Raw genomic sequence first — 16,020 nt, forward strand, 5'->3', positions numbered from 1 at the left:
TGTGGTTATTTTAGTTAGATATATATGCATAATAGTAAAGAAACCTTTAATCTTAAAAAGTGCGCTTCACTTCGATGAAGCGTGGGCCTTGCGCTTGCGCTTAGGCTCTAGGACTCATATCCCTTTAGTGCATTTTGTGCTTTTTATACACTGAATACTACTATCAAGGATATAATATTAAGCTTTGGTAGCCTTGTTCTAAACTTGTCTAATCTTTCAATTCCCTTCCAGGTAGGGGTCGCTGAAGAAACATCCGTTACTGGTCCTCAACTGATAGATTTTGGCACATCCCATGCTGTTTCTCAGGCTGTTGCCAGCATGTCATTTCCTGAAGCTCAACGTCTGATATCTTTATATTTTTCCCTTTGTACAAAGGTTAGTTTAAGCCCTTATGTGTAAGTTGTCTTAAATTTATTTATTTTTTTAAAAAATTTACTCCACCATCATATATTATGATCTTTCTACTGGTTTGCAATTTGCAGAAACCTGGTCTCCTTCAGATTGTGTTTGATGTATATGCACGAGCTGGTAAAATTGTGAAGCAGGTATCATACCCTAATTTTGCTTTAATGACTATTTATTACATATACATTGATGCTTATGTCATTTTTTTCGCAAATTAAATTTTAATAATTTATTCAATTTCATTAAATGATGCAGGCTATCCATCGTCACATCCCTATTTTATTGAGGGCTCTGGGGTCATCATACTCTCAACTGCTCCGCATTATATCTGACCCACCCATGGGAAGTGAGAACTTGTTAATGCTGGTCGGTTCTATTTCCATATTCTTCATTACTTCCCTGTACTGCCATTTCCTGGATGCGAGCTGTAGTCATTTAAAATCCCCTTCCCCTGAATATTCTTCCTCAGCTTTTTCTAAACTCTGCTATTTCTTGCTGCAATGGTGTAACAGGTGCTCCAAATACTATCTGAACAAACCACTCCTCCACCTGATCTTATTTCTACTGTTAAACATCTATATGAAACCAAACTGAAGGTTCCTGTTTAGCCTAATATTTCTTATTGATTTCCTGACAAGCTACTAGGTTCTGAACTTGTTTTTCATCAATGAACTACTGTTGCAGGACGCTACTATCCTTATTCCGATGTTATCTTCTCTTTCGAAAAATGAGGTGCTTTTACCCATCTCTTCCCATAAATACTGTAATTTTTATTTACCATGTTTGAATGTGCTGGACTTTTTTGTATATCTTGTTATGCGTTGGCTATTTATTTTGCTGGATTACAATCGTTCTGTGGTCTCAGGTTTTGCCCATATTTCCTCGGCTTGTTGATCTTCCACTAGACAAATTTCAGCAGGCACTGGCTCACATATTACAGGTGCGCGCAATCTTTATATTGATACGAATGGTCAATCTTCTATCTGGTTTCAATCCAGCTAAAAAATATGTGAGATAGAGATAGCTTGAAAAGTAATGGGCGTTTTACTCGCCTTTCTTCTTATTTCAACACTTAAGTTTTTCTGCAAACAGACATTTGCTGCTGTTGCTTTTGAAAAGCAGATTTTTAAATTAAAAGGTGTCACAATTTAACTATAGGCTACTTTGATTTGTCCATTTATCTTGGCATCTTTCCCCTGTTCTTTTGCTAATTTTGAAGTGACCCCGTATGTCTCAGGGATCAGCTCACACTGGTCCAGCACTAACACCTGCTGAAGTTTTAGTTGCTATCCATGACATTGTGCCAGAGAAGGAAAAAATTGCACTTAAAAAGGTCTGTTCTTGTTTTGTGATAAAATAAAGTTAATGCGTGTCAAGTGATTTTACATTTCCAGTTTCACTTTGCATGAAATGTTTTAAATTTAATGGCCTAAGTTGTTATTCAGTGCACTCATCTATGAAGTTACCTTTTTGTAGTTAAATGGTTCTGCGTATTTTAGTTTGCTTGCGTGTAAAACGACAGTTGATGTTATTCATAATGCCACATGTGATACTAAATGAATCCATGGTTAGACCTTCCTTATTGATTTGGTGTTTCAAATATATTATGTCCCATAGTGTATCCAATATAGTTGACTCTCGCCTCGTGCCCTCGTCAAATAATTACTTTATTTATAGGTTTTATGCTAGATGTTTCTGATGCCTGGTGTTTAAATTTGTTCTTTTTTATAACCCTGCAATTTCTTGGGCTCTTTGCACTGGTTAGTGAAAGACTTTACTTGAGATGCAGTCTGCTCTTATTCTCTGTATTATTGTCCATTCCTTTTGGTGTCGGCTACTGAAACCTGTATTTTGCATAACATCTTTTATTCGTTTTCAGGTAACAGATGCTTGCTCAGCTTGTTTTGAGCAACGTACCGTGTTCACTCAGCATGTCTTGGCCAAAGCTTTGAATCAGATGGTTTGTATTTTTACTATTTGCTGTACTGTTTAATTGGCTCTCCATCTCATGCAAAAAGATATAATTTATCTACTTTTCCAGGTTGACCGAACTCCGCTTCCTCTACTTTTTATGAGAACTGTAATCCAGGCAATTGATGCTTTCCCTACTCTGGTAAGGTTCATCCTTCAAAGCAATTGTGCAAGTTAACTATGGGTTTAGTTTTAAAAGGCGCGAGGCGCACCAAGGCGCAAAAGTCCTTGGAGCCTAGGCGCAAGGCACAAGGCACAAGGCGAAGGCGCGTGCCTTTCGTACGCTAGGCGCAGAATTTTTTTAAATTTTTTTTTCTAAAAAATAAAAATAAAATAGTATTACTTGTTGTCACAAAGGGGTAAAATAGTAATTACAGTAAAATTAAGGCAAATTTGTTAAAAACCACCTTATAAAAGAGTAAATTTGTGAGAAACCACCTTTTAAAAAAATATTTGTAAGAAGACCCCCTTATAAAAAATTTTGTTAAAAACCACCTTTAGCTGGAATCCGGTGGTTGACTACGTTTTCCGGCATTGACTTGGCATGTGGGCAGCACGTGACACCTATTTCTTCTTTTTAATCTCTTCTTCCTTCCCTTCTCCATTATGACTCCTCTGCAGCTCATTCACTATTTCCGAATTCATCACAACAATCCTTGTTTTCTTCTTCCCTAGCCATTTTCATCCTTTAAAAGCTACCCGTACAAAAAATTCCGGTTAATAAAAACCCAAAATTTTCAAAAACAGAATCGAAGCTAAACTATGGCTTCTACTACGCTAGCTTTCCAAGTCTAATCAATATCATGTTCGATTAATTCACAAGCGTAGTTCAATTATATTGTTACTGAATTTGTTTATTTTGTTTGAAATTTTATTAATTAAACTTGCAAGAAGCTTAATTTAGTGCATTTTGAAGTCCAAGGTATTTGCGATATTATTTTTTTTCAAAAGAATTTGGGGAGTAAGTTTTAGAAAATATTGAAAATGGGGGGAGTAAGTTGGCTGCTAGTATTTTGTTTGGAGTGATCTTAGGCTATGATGGGTACCTTTTGGTGAGGGTAATTGAAGAACATTAATCCTTCTTTATGGAGGTTTTAGTGGTATTGTAATATAGGAGGAAAATAAATGGGTAAAATTCAGTTCTGGAAAAATCAGTTAGGGAGATGAATTAGAGATGAATCAATGTCAAGTATGGACATGGTAGATTATAGGAGGAGGAGTTAATGAAGAGAAGAAGATGGCTCGCAAAGGAGATAATGAAAATGGAGGGATAAAATGGCGGAAACAGGAAAGGGAGAAGGAAGTGGGTCACGTGCTGCCCACATGCCAAGTCAATGCCGGAAAACATAGTCAACCACCGATTCCGGCTAAAGGTGGTTTTTAACAAAAAAAAATTATAATTTAGGTGTCTTCTTACAAATATTTTTTTAAAAGGTGGTTTCTCACAAATTTACTCTTTTATAAGGTGGTTTTTAACAAATTTGCCTAAAATTAAATGCCTTTTTCAGGAAAAAACCAAATAAAAAGGGGACTAAGGAAGGTTCAAGTAACTGGCTATTCATTTACATGACCCATCGCTGAAAGAGACAAGGAAAGATGGAAAATTTTGGGGTTTTCTCTCTCCTCTTTTCAATATAGTAATCTAATATATATATATATATATATATATATATATATATATATATATATGGGAGTTTTTTCAAAAGCATTGAGAGCGTCCATGTAGGATTGTGTCACACGATTAAATATTAGTTATATTTTAAAGCACTAAAAATATTTATATTAAAGATATAAAATGATAAGATAAATTATTTGAAATACTATGCTAATCAAATAAACAACATAAAAGATAATCACTGACATAAAAGATAGAATTGCAGTAGACCATGTAGACATGGAGTATCCTACAATACAAATGTAAATGTCAATCCTTTCATCTAGATATAGGCTAGTGTATAAAAACTCAAAGAGTCTTGGTTCTTTTTTTATTTTTCATCCTTTATAAGTAATTGAAAATTAATTCATTAATCATAAGCATTATATTGGTCATGTAGTGATATTTATTGGTTAGCGTGCAAAACTAAACTATGATACTCCCTCCGTATTTATTTAAGGGATACACTTGGCCGGGCACGGGTATTAAGAAGAAGAATTGAATGAAATAAAGTAATAAAACAAGTGGGGTTGGGTAGATATTTTAATAAGTAAACAAGTGGGGACCGTGTCATTTTAGAGGGTGGGGGGTGGGTGTAGTTCTGAAATTATTTGTTTAATAGGGTGGTGGGACATAAGATATATTAGATAGATTATTTAATTAGATGGTGGGGCTGATAAATTACTAAAAATGGCAAGTGTATCTCTTAAATAAATACGGCCGAAAAAGGCAAGTGTATCCCTTAAATAAATACGGAGGGAGTAATAGTTTTCATATGTAGTCATTAACATTGTGGCTAGGTAATTCAGTAATCTGATTTCTTTCCCATATATTTATATTTTGTTATTCCTGATATATTGTAAAGAGCAATTAATATTATGGATATTTGTTTTGTTTAATCTTTATCTTCTTTTTGTGTTAATATAATGTTGTGTTAATAGACGCAATACTTTATTGTACTCCAAAATTACATGAAAATTAAGTTATAAGATAAATATTGAGTAAAATAAAGGAAAAATATTTATCCACAACCGTGCATCGCACGGCCACGTAGTTTTGGCCTTTTTTAGAAAAATATTAATGGTCAACAATTAAGGCCTTATACCATAAGGTGTTGCGCCTTTTGCTTGGGAAAAAGGCGCAAAGGGGCGCTCCTTGTGGAGGGTGCCGGAGAATACAAAATTGTGACCAATATCTCAGGCATTCCTTAGAACGTTAAAGAAACCATGCCCTTGTCAGGGAGAAAAGATCTTGAATTGCCTTATTTGTTGTGATGTAAAATGCTACTCCCTCCGTCCCAAATGTTCTTTACGTATTCCATTTTGGGTGTCCCAAAATGTTCTTTACATTTCTTTTTATGTTATCACATAAATGTTTAAATATTCTATCAAAATTTGTGTTAAGATTTATTTTAACCAATTAAATTCATTGGGGTATTTAATCTTTCACACTTTCAATTGGGACATTAAATCAATGTCAGATTTTTGGTAAAAGTGAAAACATTATAAATAAACGTAATTTGCCTTGTTTAAATAAAAAAATAGAGCCTAAAATTAAAAAAAAATAGAGAAATCTCAATACACATTAATTAGTCGTTAAATCACGTGCAAAATACCAAACGTAAAATACATTTTGAGACGGAGGGAGTATCGCATTTAACAATGCAGATCGTTGGCCAATTGGGTATATAAATTAGCACCATTTTGCCACTTGGGTATAAAACTTAGCACATACGACATTTGGGTATAAAAAACACATGATGACATATTACCTTAATTTTTGCCGGAGCTAGCACTTACGCTTGTTTTTTCACCTCGTTTTTAATAAATTACCATGAAACACAAGTTGTTTATTTATTAGTTTAATTATTTTATAAAAATTAAAAAACAAGAAAATAGGAATATATAAAACCACTATTAGTTTATACATGACAACTAAATGATAATAATATTTTGCTAAATCCAAAACAAAATTTATTATAAATAAGTACATGTTTTTTAGGCAATTATTATAAAATACATGTGATATGACTTCATTTTATAAGAACTCATTCGATTTTAAATAATCTAATTTCATTGATCTTAATGAATTTATTGTAATATGGAAATCTCGATCCTCCTTAGTTTTTAGTATATTTGTTTTCTTATTATCCAAATACATTTGAAAGTCTCAACCGAACTTATGAGTCCTTGTTATCAAATACTAGCATAACATAAAGATATACTTCGTATATATATATATATATACATATACCCAAAAAAGGGTTGAAAAACGAAAAATATGTGTACGTGCTAGCTCTGGCGAAAATTAAGGCTAATATGTCATTATGTGTTACCTTTTATACCCAAATGTGGTATGTGATAAGTTTATACCCAAAGGGTGCTAACTTATATACCCATATGGTCAATTGGCCGCAGATCCTTAGCTTGTGGTTGGTATCAAGCATAGACAAGTTTCAGGCATATCACTCTTTTGAAAGCTAAGAGCCTATTACTAGTACTACTGCAGCTGAAATCACAGGGAAGAAAAATACATATTACTTCGAAGAGTTGTTCTGTCAACAGATCATGTGATACTTCCCAAGATGCGCAATTTATTGTAAGCGAGATTGCCAGTTTGGTGACTCGTGACTTGAGGCGGAAGTTGTTCATTAGAATTTAGTCGGGAAAGGAATAGTTTGAATTAATTGAAAGAGATTGTATCATGAAGATAAGTTATTTGCATGGCTGCATGCTGCTGTGTTTTCTAATAAGCCATTAAGTGAGTGCTAGAGATGATTATTTGGCATTATTATTAGCTCCAATTCCATTTTACAAATTTCATTTCTGAATAATGTACTAATGTTGGGTATGCTTAGTGATATAAATCTTATACTAGATGAAGATGGATCCAATAAATTTAATCAAATCACACTTTGTGCAGGTTGAATTTGTCATGGAGGTTCTCTCCAAACTCGTCAGCAGACAGGTGATCTTAGTGTCAAATTTTGTAATTTATTTGTTGCTTAGTATATTCTATAACACTAATTTATGATTGGAACACTTGTAGATCTGGAGGATGCCAAAGCAGTGGGTAGGTTTTCTGAAATGTGTGTCTCAGACACAGCCACATTCATTCCATGTATTGTTAAAGGTAAAGCTAAGCAATATATGGATTTAAAGCAACTGTATAGAATTGTATTATTTCTAATACCAGTTATGGATTTTGTGGTTGCACCCTTACAGTTGCCCGCACCCCAACTTGAAAGCGCTCTCAATAAATACAGTAACCTGCGAGGTCCCCTTACCGCTTATTCAAGCCAGCCAAGCATCAAATCCTCCCTACCAAGGTATTTGTTGATGTGATTGTGGTCTTTATTCTTATATTTGTACTCAAGCATCAAATACTGAAATATTATTGTTCTCCTTTGGGCAGTTCAACCCTTGCAGTAATTGGTCTTGCAAGTGAAACACATTTGAGTCAGCCACCACCACATCTTGCAACTCCGTTGCATACATCAGATACAAGCTCTGTTCGTGGGGCAACGTCAACTTGACAACCCGAGTCACAAATATTGGATTCGTATATTATTTGGAAGCTTCACTTGGGTAACAATGAGGTATCTGCATTTTGATAATGTGAAAATTTCAAAGGCAGAGAAATGAAGATTTTGAGTTAACTAACTACCTGCGGGTAACTGCAGGTTATGTATAATATCTGTATATTTGTATTCTAGTTAGAAAAGCAGAATAACCCATTCCCATATCAATTTTGGTATTGGGGCATTCTTAATAAAAACCCTTGATTCTTTCTCTTATATATTTGTGCAAGTTATGGCCCAAAATTATCCTCTTCGTAATCGCCTGTACTATTCTCCCTGCTACTGATTATGTGTTAGAAATGGCAATTTTGGAGGATGTGTTTGACAGTCTTGTTTTGAATTTGACTCAACTTAAAAGAAATACTTACATCCTCTAATACAGTGGGAATAAGGTCCTTTCGGAACCCTTAGAAGCTCCACCTGTGTTCAATCTCAACCATCCTTTTGTCAATATAAAACAACTCAAAATGTTTAAACTTTACCATTCTATATGTAAACGTTTTTATATTTTAATGATAATATTTTTCATTTTTAATAAATAAATTTCTTCATAAGCACTAATAGTGTATAAAATAATCATTTAACTCTTTAAAAGTTTATCTATCAATTATTTTTATAATATAAAAAGTAATTAAAACATATTAAAAGTTAAAAAAATCAACTAAATATTACAAAAAATGGGTAAAAGTTTTCATTTTCATGATGTTGGGAAACTGAATAAAAGTGAGGTTGGTGTATTTGCCGACCTTTTGAAGCAACGTTCATTCCTCCAAAAATACATGACAATTCAATCAAATAAAGGATTCCTTCATTAAAACTACGATTGTTGAATAGATCTTACACTGTGTAACGTCTCTCGTGTATAATGATGGAACATGTAGTCTTTTCAGATAGAGGTTCTAACGATTTGTTGTAGTCGCGAGGATGATTTTCACTTGATTCATGTAAATGTATACAAAAAATTGATATTTGTCGTCATCTCGTATAAAATTTACTAACGAACCATTTCTACAAAAAAGCCACTACAAGGAAACGACAAACCAAACCTACTAAAACTGGCTCCACTATAAGGAGACTACGAATAAAGATGAACTCCTCCCGTATGGTGAATATTTTATTGACTTTTAAGAGATTAATATGCATATTTTGATTATTGGGTTTACTATGAGTAGAGGTGAGAAAAGAAGCATAGAGCTTTCCGGTAAAGAAAGTCACCAATACCGTATAATTGGGATTATTTGGAGTCTATCGATACTTCCTCTGTCCCGGAATACTCGATCCGGTTTGACCGGCACAGAGTTTAAGGAACTTGAATTGACTTATTTAATTTAATAGGTAGTAGTTGATAGTGGGGTATTATTTTAATGTAGTTAGTGGGAGGTGGGTTAAGAGGTGGGGTTGGGGGAGAGTAGGGGTTGAATTTTTAATTATTTTTTGTATGGAGTAGCGGGTAGGTGGGTTAATAGGGGTGGAGTGAGAAATAATATAATATTGTTAGAATATTTGCATTTTTAGAAACAAGTCAAGTATTAAGGGACGGCCCGATAAGGAAAACAGGTCAAGTATTCCGGGACGGAGGGAGTAGTTCAAGTTATTTTAAAAGATCAATATTACAAAAGTTTGGGGCTCTTCAGGTAGGCTCTCCAAGTAGCTCTCCAACAAAAACTATCTTTTGGTCAACATTGAGGCTCTTGAGTGGTTCTTGAGGAGCTCTTAATTGATTCTTGTTAAAAAGTGGGGAGTAACTTTGAAAAGTGGATAGTAACTTTAATTAAAAAGACAATTAATTATGGACCACCAAATAGTAAAAAAATATTGGAGAGCTCACTTGAGGAACCAATCAATGTTGGGTGTTTTTAAGAATGAATTCTTGGGTGTGTCGTGTGGAGAGATAATGGTAGAGAGATGGTGAGAGACCTCCAAGAGTTCTTTTGAAGAGCCAACCAATGTACATGCTCTAAATAAACAAAAATAACTACTACTTTGAGAATTTACATATTACTCATAGTTACTTAGCAAATAGTTATTTGGCGGTTCATGGTTGCAGTCTTGCAGACGAATGTTGAACCAGATTGTTAATAGTTGGGATGAATGCTGATGAAAATTGCTAATAAACTGAAGTTTCCTCTTTGACAAAAATTAAATCAGACGTCGAATAGTTAAAATTAGATACTCCGTAAAATTAGATGAATGGGGAAATTGAAAAACAAACATTTGAAATTGAATGGGGAAATTGAAATTGGATGGCTAGATTTAGATGAATGGGGAAATTGAAAAACAAACATCTGAAATTAGATGAATGGGAAAATTGAATTTAGATGGATTAGATTTAGTCTGACTAATATTATTCGACGACTACGGTCGAAGCTTCGTATAGATGATTAATTGATTATGCAAGCTGGTAAAGTTTACGACATGTTTGGTTGTCTTTCGAGTCTTCAAGGGAAAGGAAAGATGCTTATGTCAAAAAAAAAAGGGAAAGGAAAGACTTGGCTTACATTTTTTCTTCTAAATCTTCTTTATCCAAACAGTTGGTTGCTGATTATATCACTAGTTATAAGAATACATCAACGTTGTATATCTTATTGATATACGGATATGATGTGAGCCGCCACACTTATCGTCTCTTGAAAGTATCAAGTATGGAGTACATTATAAGGGTTGTGGGCAAAATTACCGTGCCTTCGTGTACCAATGAGGATGTGACACGTGGCACGTATTATGCCCCCTAAGCAAGAACCATACGACGTCTACTCCGGAGTATGGGTATCAATCTACGTATCTGCAACGTATATGTATTCGTATTTATGTATGTATAAATGTATGTATTGTATCTATACCTAAGGGGCATAAGTAGCAAGTATCCTACAGAGTATAAATGAGCACAATAGGCCCAAATAGCCCACTTATGCCTAAAAGGGCCAGTAAACTGTAAGAAGGAAGGACATGTGTCCTCCTCTCATACCTCAGCCAATCATGTAAAAGGAATATTAGGTTATTCCTACAATAACCTAGTACTATAAATAGCCCCATTTCCCTAGAAAAAAGGGGTCACAATCAATACAAAAGAACATTTACTGCTCTGCCTTCTCTCTACTTTCTCTCTCTATAGATAGACTCTTGCTTGAACATTAACTACCGGAAACCTCCAAGTCTAAATCTCCCGGAAAAACCCCACAACATTTGGCGACGTCTGTTGGGAGGTACGGTAGTATGGAAGGGCAACAACAGCAGAACGATGTTGGGCGGCCTCTACGGGTGGAGCGGCCACCGCTAGAAAGGGAAATGCCGACCGAGCAGCAGTATACGCCGGCTCCGAGAATCACTGGAGAAGCCGCCCGTATTTTTGCTGCAGGGCACACACCGCGTCATGCCGCCGAGGTAGAAGTGCTCAGTGAGGAGGACGAGCAGGCTAACCGCACTCCCCCTGGTGGGCACCTAAATCCTCAAGCGGATACAGTAATGGAGGAGAATCCAGACCTGCCCGTGTCTGTGGGCGCCCTGCAAGCCATTTTGGCCGAGTTCCAAGCTGATATGGGCAAGACGGTCAACGCTGAGGTGCAGAAGAGCATGATGATTTACACCTCCACTGCAGCTGCCAATCATTAGAGACCGACGGATACCAGGCCGTCCTTGTCCCTACGGCCTCCCAACGTCTGGACCAGACAGATAGACGGAGATGTTAGTAGTCGGCTGCCAGCCAATCAGGCCTTGTCTTACCTACCGCGCCGACTGCCTCAGCGACTGGTCGGCGAAACGTCGCGAGGACGTGAGCAGCCACACGCAGAGCAGGTGCCTGATTCTGAGTCTGAACTTTCTGATACCGGGTCAACCCCCGTCATGCCGGATAGACCTCTCCCTCACCCAACTTACACGCACTTGAACCAAGCGCGCCCAGGGGCCACTCGTCCAACTCTTCAAACTCGCCGACGTGAGTCTTCTCGGCGGCAACCCTACTCAAGGCGTCAGGATCCTGTGTATCACATTCAGGAGGGGGTGTCCAACATGGCCCTGGGACACTCTACCCCTTTTGCAGATAACATCATGAGAGCCCCGAGGGAGCCCAAAGTTAAGCCGCCCAACATTGATGCCTATGATGGGACCACAGATCCAGACATGCACCTCTTAGTTTACCGGCATCACATGTATGTTCAAGGAACAACTGACTCAACTTGGTGTAAGTATTTTCCAGGTACACTCAAATGAGTAGCATCTAAGTGGTTTGAGAGGCTTCCAGCTGGAACTATTCGCTCTTTTTCAGAGCTCGAGTTATTGTTTTCTACCCGGTTCATGGCTCACAAGGAAGAAAAGAAGACGATCATGCATTTGAGTAGAATTCAGCAAGGGAAAGACGAGTCTCTGAGGAGCTATGTGAAGAGATTAAGTTTAGAGGCTAGGCAAATTCCGAATTTGCCGGATGGTGTTGCATTTGATAACTTCATTAGAGGGCTTAAGAAGGGCTCCTTCAAGTTTGATCTGGTAAAGAAAAGCGTCTGAACCATGGCAGAAGTGCTAGATGAGGCCGAGGCCTTCATCCATGCAACAGAAATTTGCAGTGTCCCAAAAGATCCCAGAGGAAGTGATACCGCTGAGCCGGCAACAAAAAAGGAAAAATTTGAGAAGAAGAGCCGGCCTAACGGGACGTGGGCTATTGCAAAAGAGTCAGACGGGGCTCCCGGGGCGGCAGGTCAGAAGAGGTCTAGAACTTATCACCGGGAGCGATATGAGTATAACACAGACATGTACACAATTCTGATGGACGTTGGGTCCAAGTATGAGATTGACCGTCCATTTCCCATGAAGTCGCCACCAGAAAGCAGGGATCCCAAGCTGTACTGTCACTTTCATAGTGACATTGGACATGACACCAAAGAATGTAAGAGCCTGAAAAGGGCACTGGACGGCCTAGCCGCTAAGGGATTCCTAAAGAGTTATATCAGCAGGAACACGGGAGGTTATGGCAAACCATTCTACAAAAAGAAGAAATCACCTCCCTCGGAAGAAGATGGGAACCGTACTGACCCAGAGTGTGTGGCAGTCATCTCAGGAGAATTGGCCGCCGGTGGCCCGACCATGAGGGGTCAGAAAGATTATGCCAAGCGGCTGGGGCAAGTGATGCTGTCCGGCAAGGCCACAGCCGACCCGTTTCCAAAGGTAAAAATCGGCGAGGCCGACCGTGGGAAAATAGCCACCCCGCATGACGATCCGTTGGTGATTGAGTTAAAGGTTGCTAATCTGAGGGTTAGGCGTATCTTGGTTGATACAGGAAGTTCGTTGGACATAATTAGTCTAGAGTGCTTGAACCGGCTACAACATGATTCCTCAAAGATTGAGAAAATCCACTATCCCATTATAGGCTTCGGAGGTAGTATCATCCATCCAGTCGGCATCATTGCTCTTCCTCTGCGAATGGGAAATAAAAAAGAATCTCGATAAATGGACGTCCGTTTCCTCATAGTGAAAGATCTGACGGCATATAATATCATCTTGGGGCGTCCTACCTTGAATAGGGCAAAGGCTGTTATTGTGACTCACTTGATGCTTCTTAAGTTTGTCTGTGATGATGGGAGCGTCAACACTATACATGGTGATCAGCAACAAGCTAGAGATTGCTATTTAACCACCTTGAGTCCGGAAGCATGGGGGTCAGGTGAAGAGAAAGACGCGGTGGGAAACAAACGAAAATGTGGCGACACACAACCCAAAGTCGTCAAAGAAACATTAACTATCTCAGCAGGGCACATGGAAGAGAGACGACCAGAGCCTGTTGGGGCTCATCGAAATTCCTCCTGACGACCCGCTGGCGGCAGAGTTGGTCCACCTACTGAGAGAATTTGAAGATATCTTTGCTTTCACAGTGGAAGAAATGTCGGATATTGATCCTGTTGTGGCCGTCCACAAGCTGAATGTGGACCCAAATTTTAAACCGGTTCGTCAGAAGAAAAGGAAACATGGGGAAGATAGAAATCAGGCGGCAGCGGCGGAAATACAGAAGTTGATGGATGCAGGGTTTGTCCGGCCTAGTCAGTATCCCGACTGGGTTGCTAATGTGGTCCTCGTCAAGAAACCAAACGGCACATAGAGGATGTGTGTTGATTACACCAACCTCAATAAGGCATGTCCCAAAGACAGTTTCCCATTGCCAAAGATTGACCGGCTTGTCGACTCTACGGCGGGGCATGCCATGATGAGCTTCATGGATGCATACTCAGGGTTTCATCAGATCCCCTTGTGGCCTGACGACCAGGAAAAAACGTCATTTGTTACTAAACAAGGCCTTTACTGCTACAAAGTAATGCCGTTTGGATTAAAGAATGCACCGGCCACCTTTCAGCGTCTCATTAACACTGTGTTCACCAAACAGCTCGGCAGAAATATTGAAGCTTACATTGATGATATGATCGTGAAAAGTAAGCTGCGGACGGCACACATAGCTGATCTTAGGGAGACATTTGAGACTATTTGAGCTTACAACATGAGATTGAATCCTAAGAAGTGTGTGTTTGGGGTGACGTCAGGCAAATTCTTAGGTTTCTTGATTGATGAAAGAGGGATTGAAGCCAACCCAGAAAAGATCCAGGCAGTAATTGATATGAGCTCACTAAAGACAGTAAAAGAGGTTCAGCGGCTAACAGGTTGCCTGGCCGCCTTGGGCAGATTCCTTTCCAGGGCCGGAGACAAGTGTCACTACTTTTTAGGGCAATCAGAAAAAAGGCTAAGTTTGAATGGTCGGACGAAGCCGAGGCGGTGTTGGTCAGATTAAAGGAACACTTGCACACCTTACCTCGTCTTGTTAGCCCCTTGCAGGGAGAGACTTTATACATGTATCTCGCCGTGTCCGAACACTCGCTGAGTGCCGTTCTACTGACAGAGAAGGAGGGAATACAGACGCCAGTATACTTTGTCAGTCATGTTCTTCAAAATGATGAAATTAGATACCCTACAGTGGAGAAGTTTGGCTTAGCCTTGTTCATGGCCAGCAAAAAACTCCGTCCTTATTTCTTAGCTCACAGAATAGTGGTCTATACGGATCAACCGCTTAAACTGCTCTTCGTAAAGCTGGAGGCGTCAGGACGAATGCTGAATTGGGCAATAGAGCTGAATGCCTTTGATATTACCTATGAGCCGAGGAAGGTTGTCAAGGGGCAAGCTTGTGCTGACTTTATTGTTGAAATAACGAGGCCTGACTTTGCCAAGAATACAAAGACTGTGTGGACACTGTACGTAGATGGCTCGTCCACGCAGAATGGGTGTGGAGCTGGGATAATCTGTCACTCCCCCGAAGGGGATACTTTTGAGTATGCTATGCGATTTAACTTTCAGGCGTCAAATAATGAAGCCGAATATGAAGCCCTGCTTTGTGGCATTAAAATGTGTAAGGCGACAGGCGCCGAGGAGATTGTAGCACTATCTGACTCTCAATTGATTGTGAGCCAAGTTAATGGAACCTACGAGGCTAGGGATCCGACGATGGTCAAATACATGCAGGCCGTCCACCAGGAAGTAGAGCCACTGAAAATCTTTGAGGTAAGACAAGTCCCTCGCTCGGAAAATAACCAAGCTGATGCCTTGTCAAAATTGGCCAGTTCTGCGTCTTGTGATACTCCTCGGCACGTGTTTTGGGAGGTAAAGGAGCACAAAAGTATTGAGCATTGAGGTGGAAACCCTTGAAAGGACCTCCACGTGGATGGATGACATAGTTAACTTCAAAATGAATGGAGTCTTGCCAGAAGACTCAAGGCAAGCGGCAAAACTTCAGAAGAAGTGCTATTGGTTTGAAATGTGGAACGGTATCCTCTACAAAAAGGCCTACTCCCGTCCCTTGTTAAAATGTGTGACGCCTGAAAAGGGGCAGGAAATTCTAGAAGACCTTCACCAGGGATTGTGTAGCTCACATATTGGTGGAAGGGATTTGGCTGAAAAGGCACTTCGAACCGGCTATTACTGGTCGACTCTTAAGGATGATGCAATCTCATTGGTCAAGAAGTGTGACAAATGTCAACGCTTTGCTCACCTAATACACCGACCGGCACGAGTTCTTTCGCCCATCACGAGCCCAATCCCATTTTCTAAGTGGGGAATGGATCTCCTAGGCCCATTTACTGCCGCTTCTGGAGGGAGGCGTTACGTCATTGTTGCTGTAGATTACTTCACCAAATGGGTGGAGGCCGAAGCACTCAAAAACATAAAAACCAGTGATGTAAGAGCATTCATTTGGAAAAATATAATGACTCGTTTTGGGATTCCATAAGCTATCGTCTTTGATAATGGGCCTCAGTTCGAAACGCCTAAGCTGAAAGAGTGGCTGGTAGACCACGGCATACATACTTGTTTCGCATCGGTCGGACGTCCCCAAGTCAATGGCCAGGTTGAGGCATTTAACAAGATTATCTCTGAAGGGATGAAAAAG

At 39.0% G+C, this 16,020-nt stretch overlaps 1 protein-coding gene across 1 annotated transcript in view; it reads left to right on the top strand.

Annotated features, from left to right (window-relative positions):
• The window catches only part of LOC110798491 (uncharacterized), a 37,180-nt gene extending 29,354 nt beyond the window's left edge, over positions 1-7,826 (top strand). The window contains exons 15-27 of the mRNA XM_022003667.2: positions 232-375; positions 483-545; positions 661-771; positions 918-1,001; positions 1,090-1,137; positions 1,271-1,345; positions 1,643-1,738; positions 2,285-2,365; positions 2,447-2,518; positions 6,953-6,997; positions 7,079-7,162; positions 7,255-7,358; positions 7,445-7,826. Of these exons, the coding sequence (XP_021859359.1) occupies positions 232-375; positions 483-545; positions 661-771; positions 918-1,001; positions 1,090-1,137; positions 1,271-1,345; positions 1,643-1,738; positions 2,285-2,365; positions 2,447-2,518; positions 6,953-6,997; positions 7,079-7,162; positions 7,255-7,358; positions 7,445-7,565 (1,128 nt within the window). The 3' untranslated portion in view covers positions 7,566-7,826. The remainder of the gene's footprint in view (positions 1-231; positions 376-482; positions 546-660; positions 772-917; positions 1,002-1,089; positions 1,138-1,270; positions 1,346-1,642; positions 1,739-2,284; positions 2,366-2,446; positions 2,519-6,952; positions 6,998-7,078; positions 7,163-7,254; positions 7,359-7,444) is intronic.
• Positions 7,827-16,020: the final 8,194 nt, after the last annotated feature.

The sequence above is a fragment of the Spinacia oleracea genome, chromosome 4 (assembly GCF_020520425.1).
Source record: "Spinacia oleracea cultivar Varoflay chromosome 4, BTI_SOV_V1, whole genome shotgun sequence".
NCBI lineage: Eukaryota > Viridiplantae > Streptophyta > Magnoliopsida > Caryophyllales > Amaranthaceae > Spinacia > Spinacia oleracea.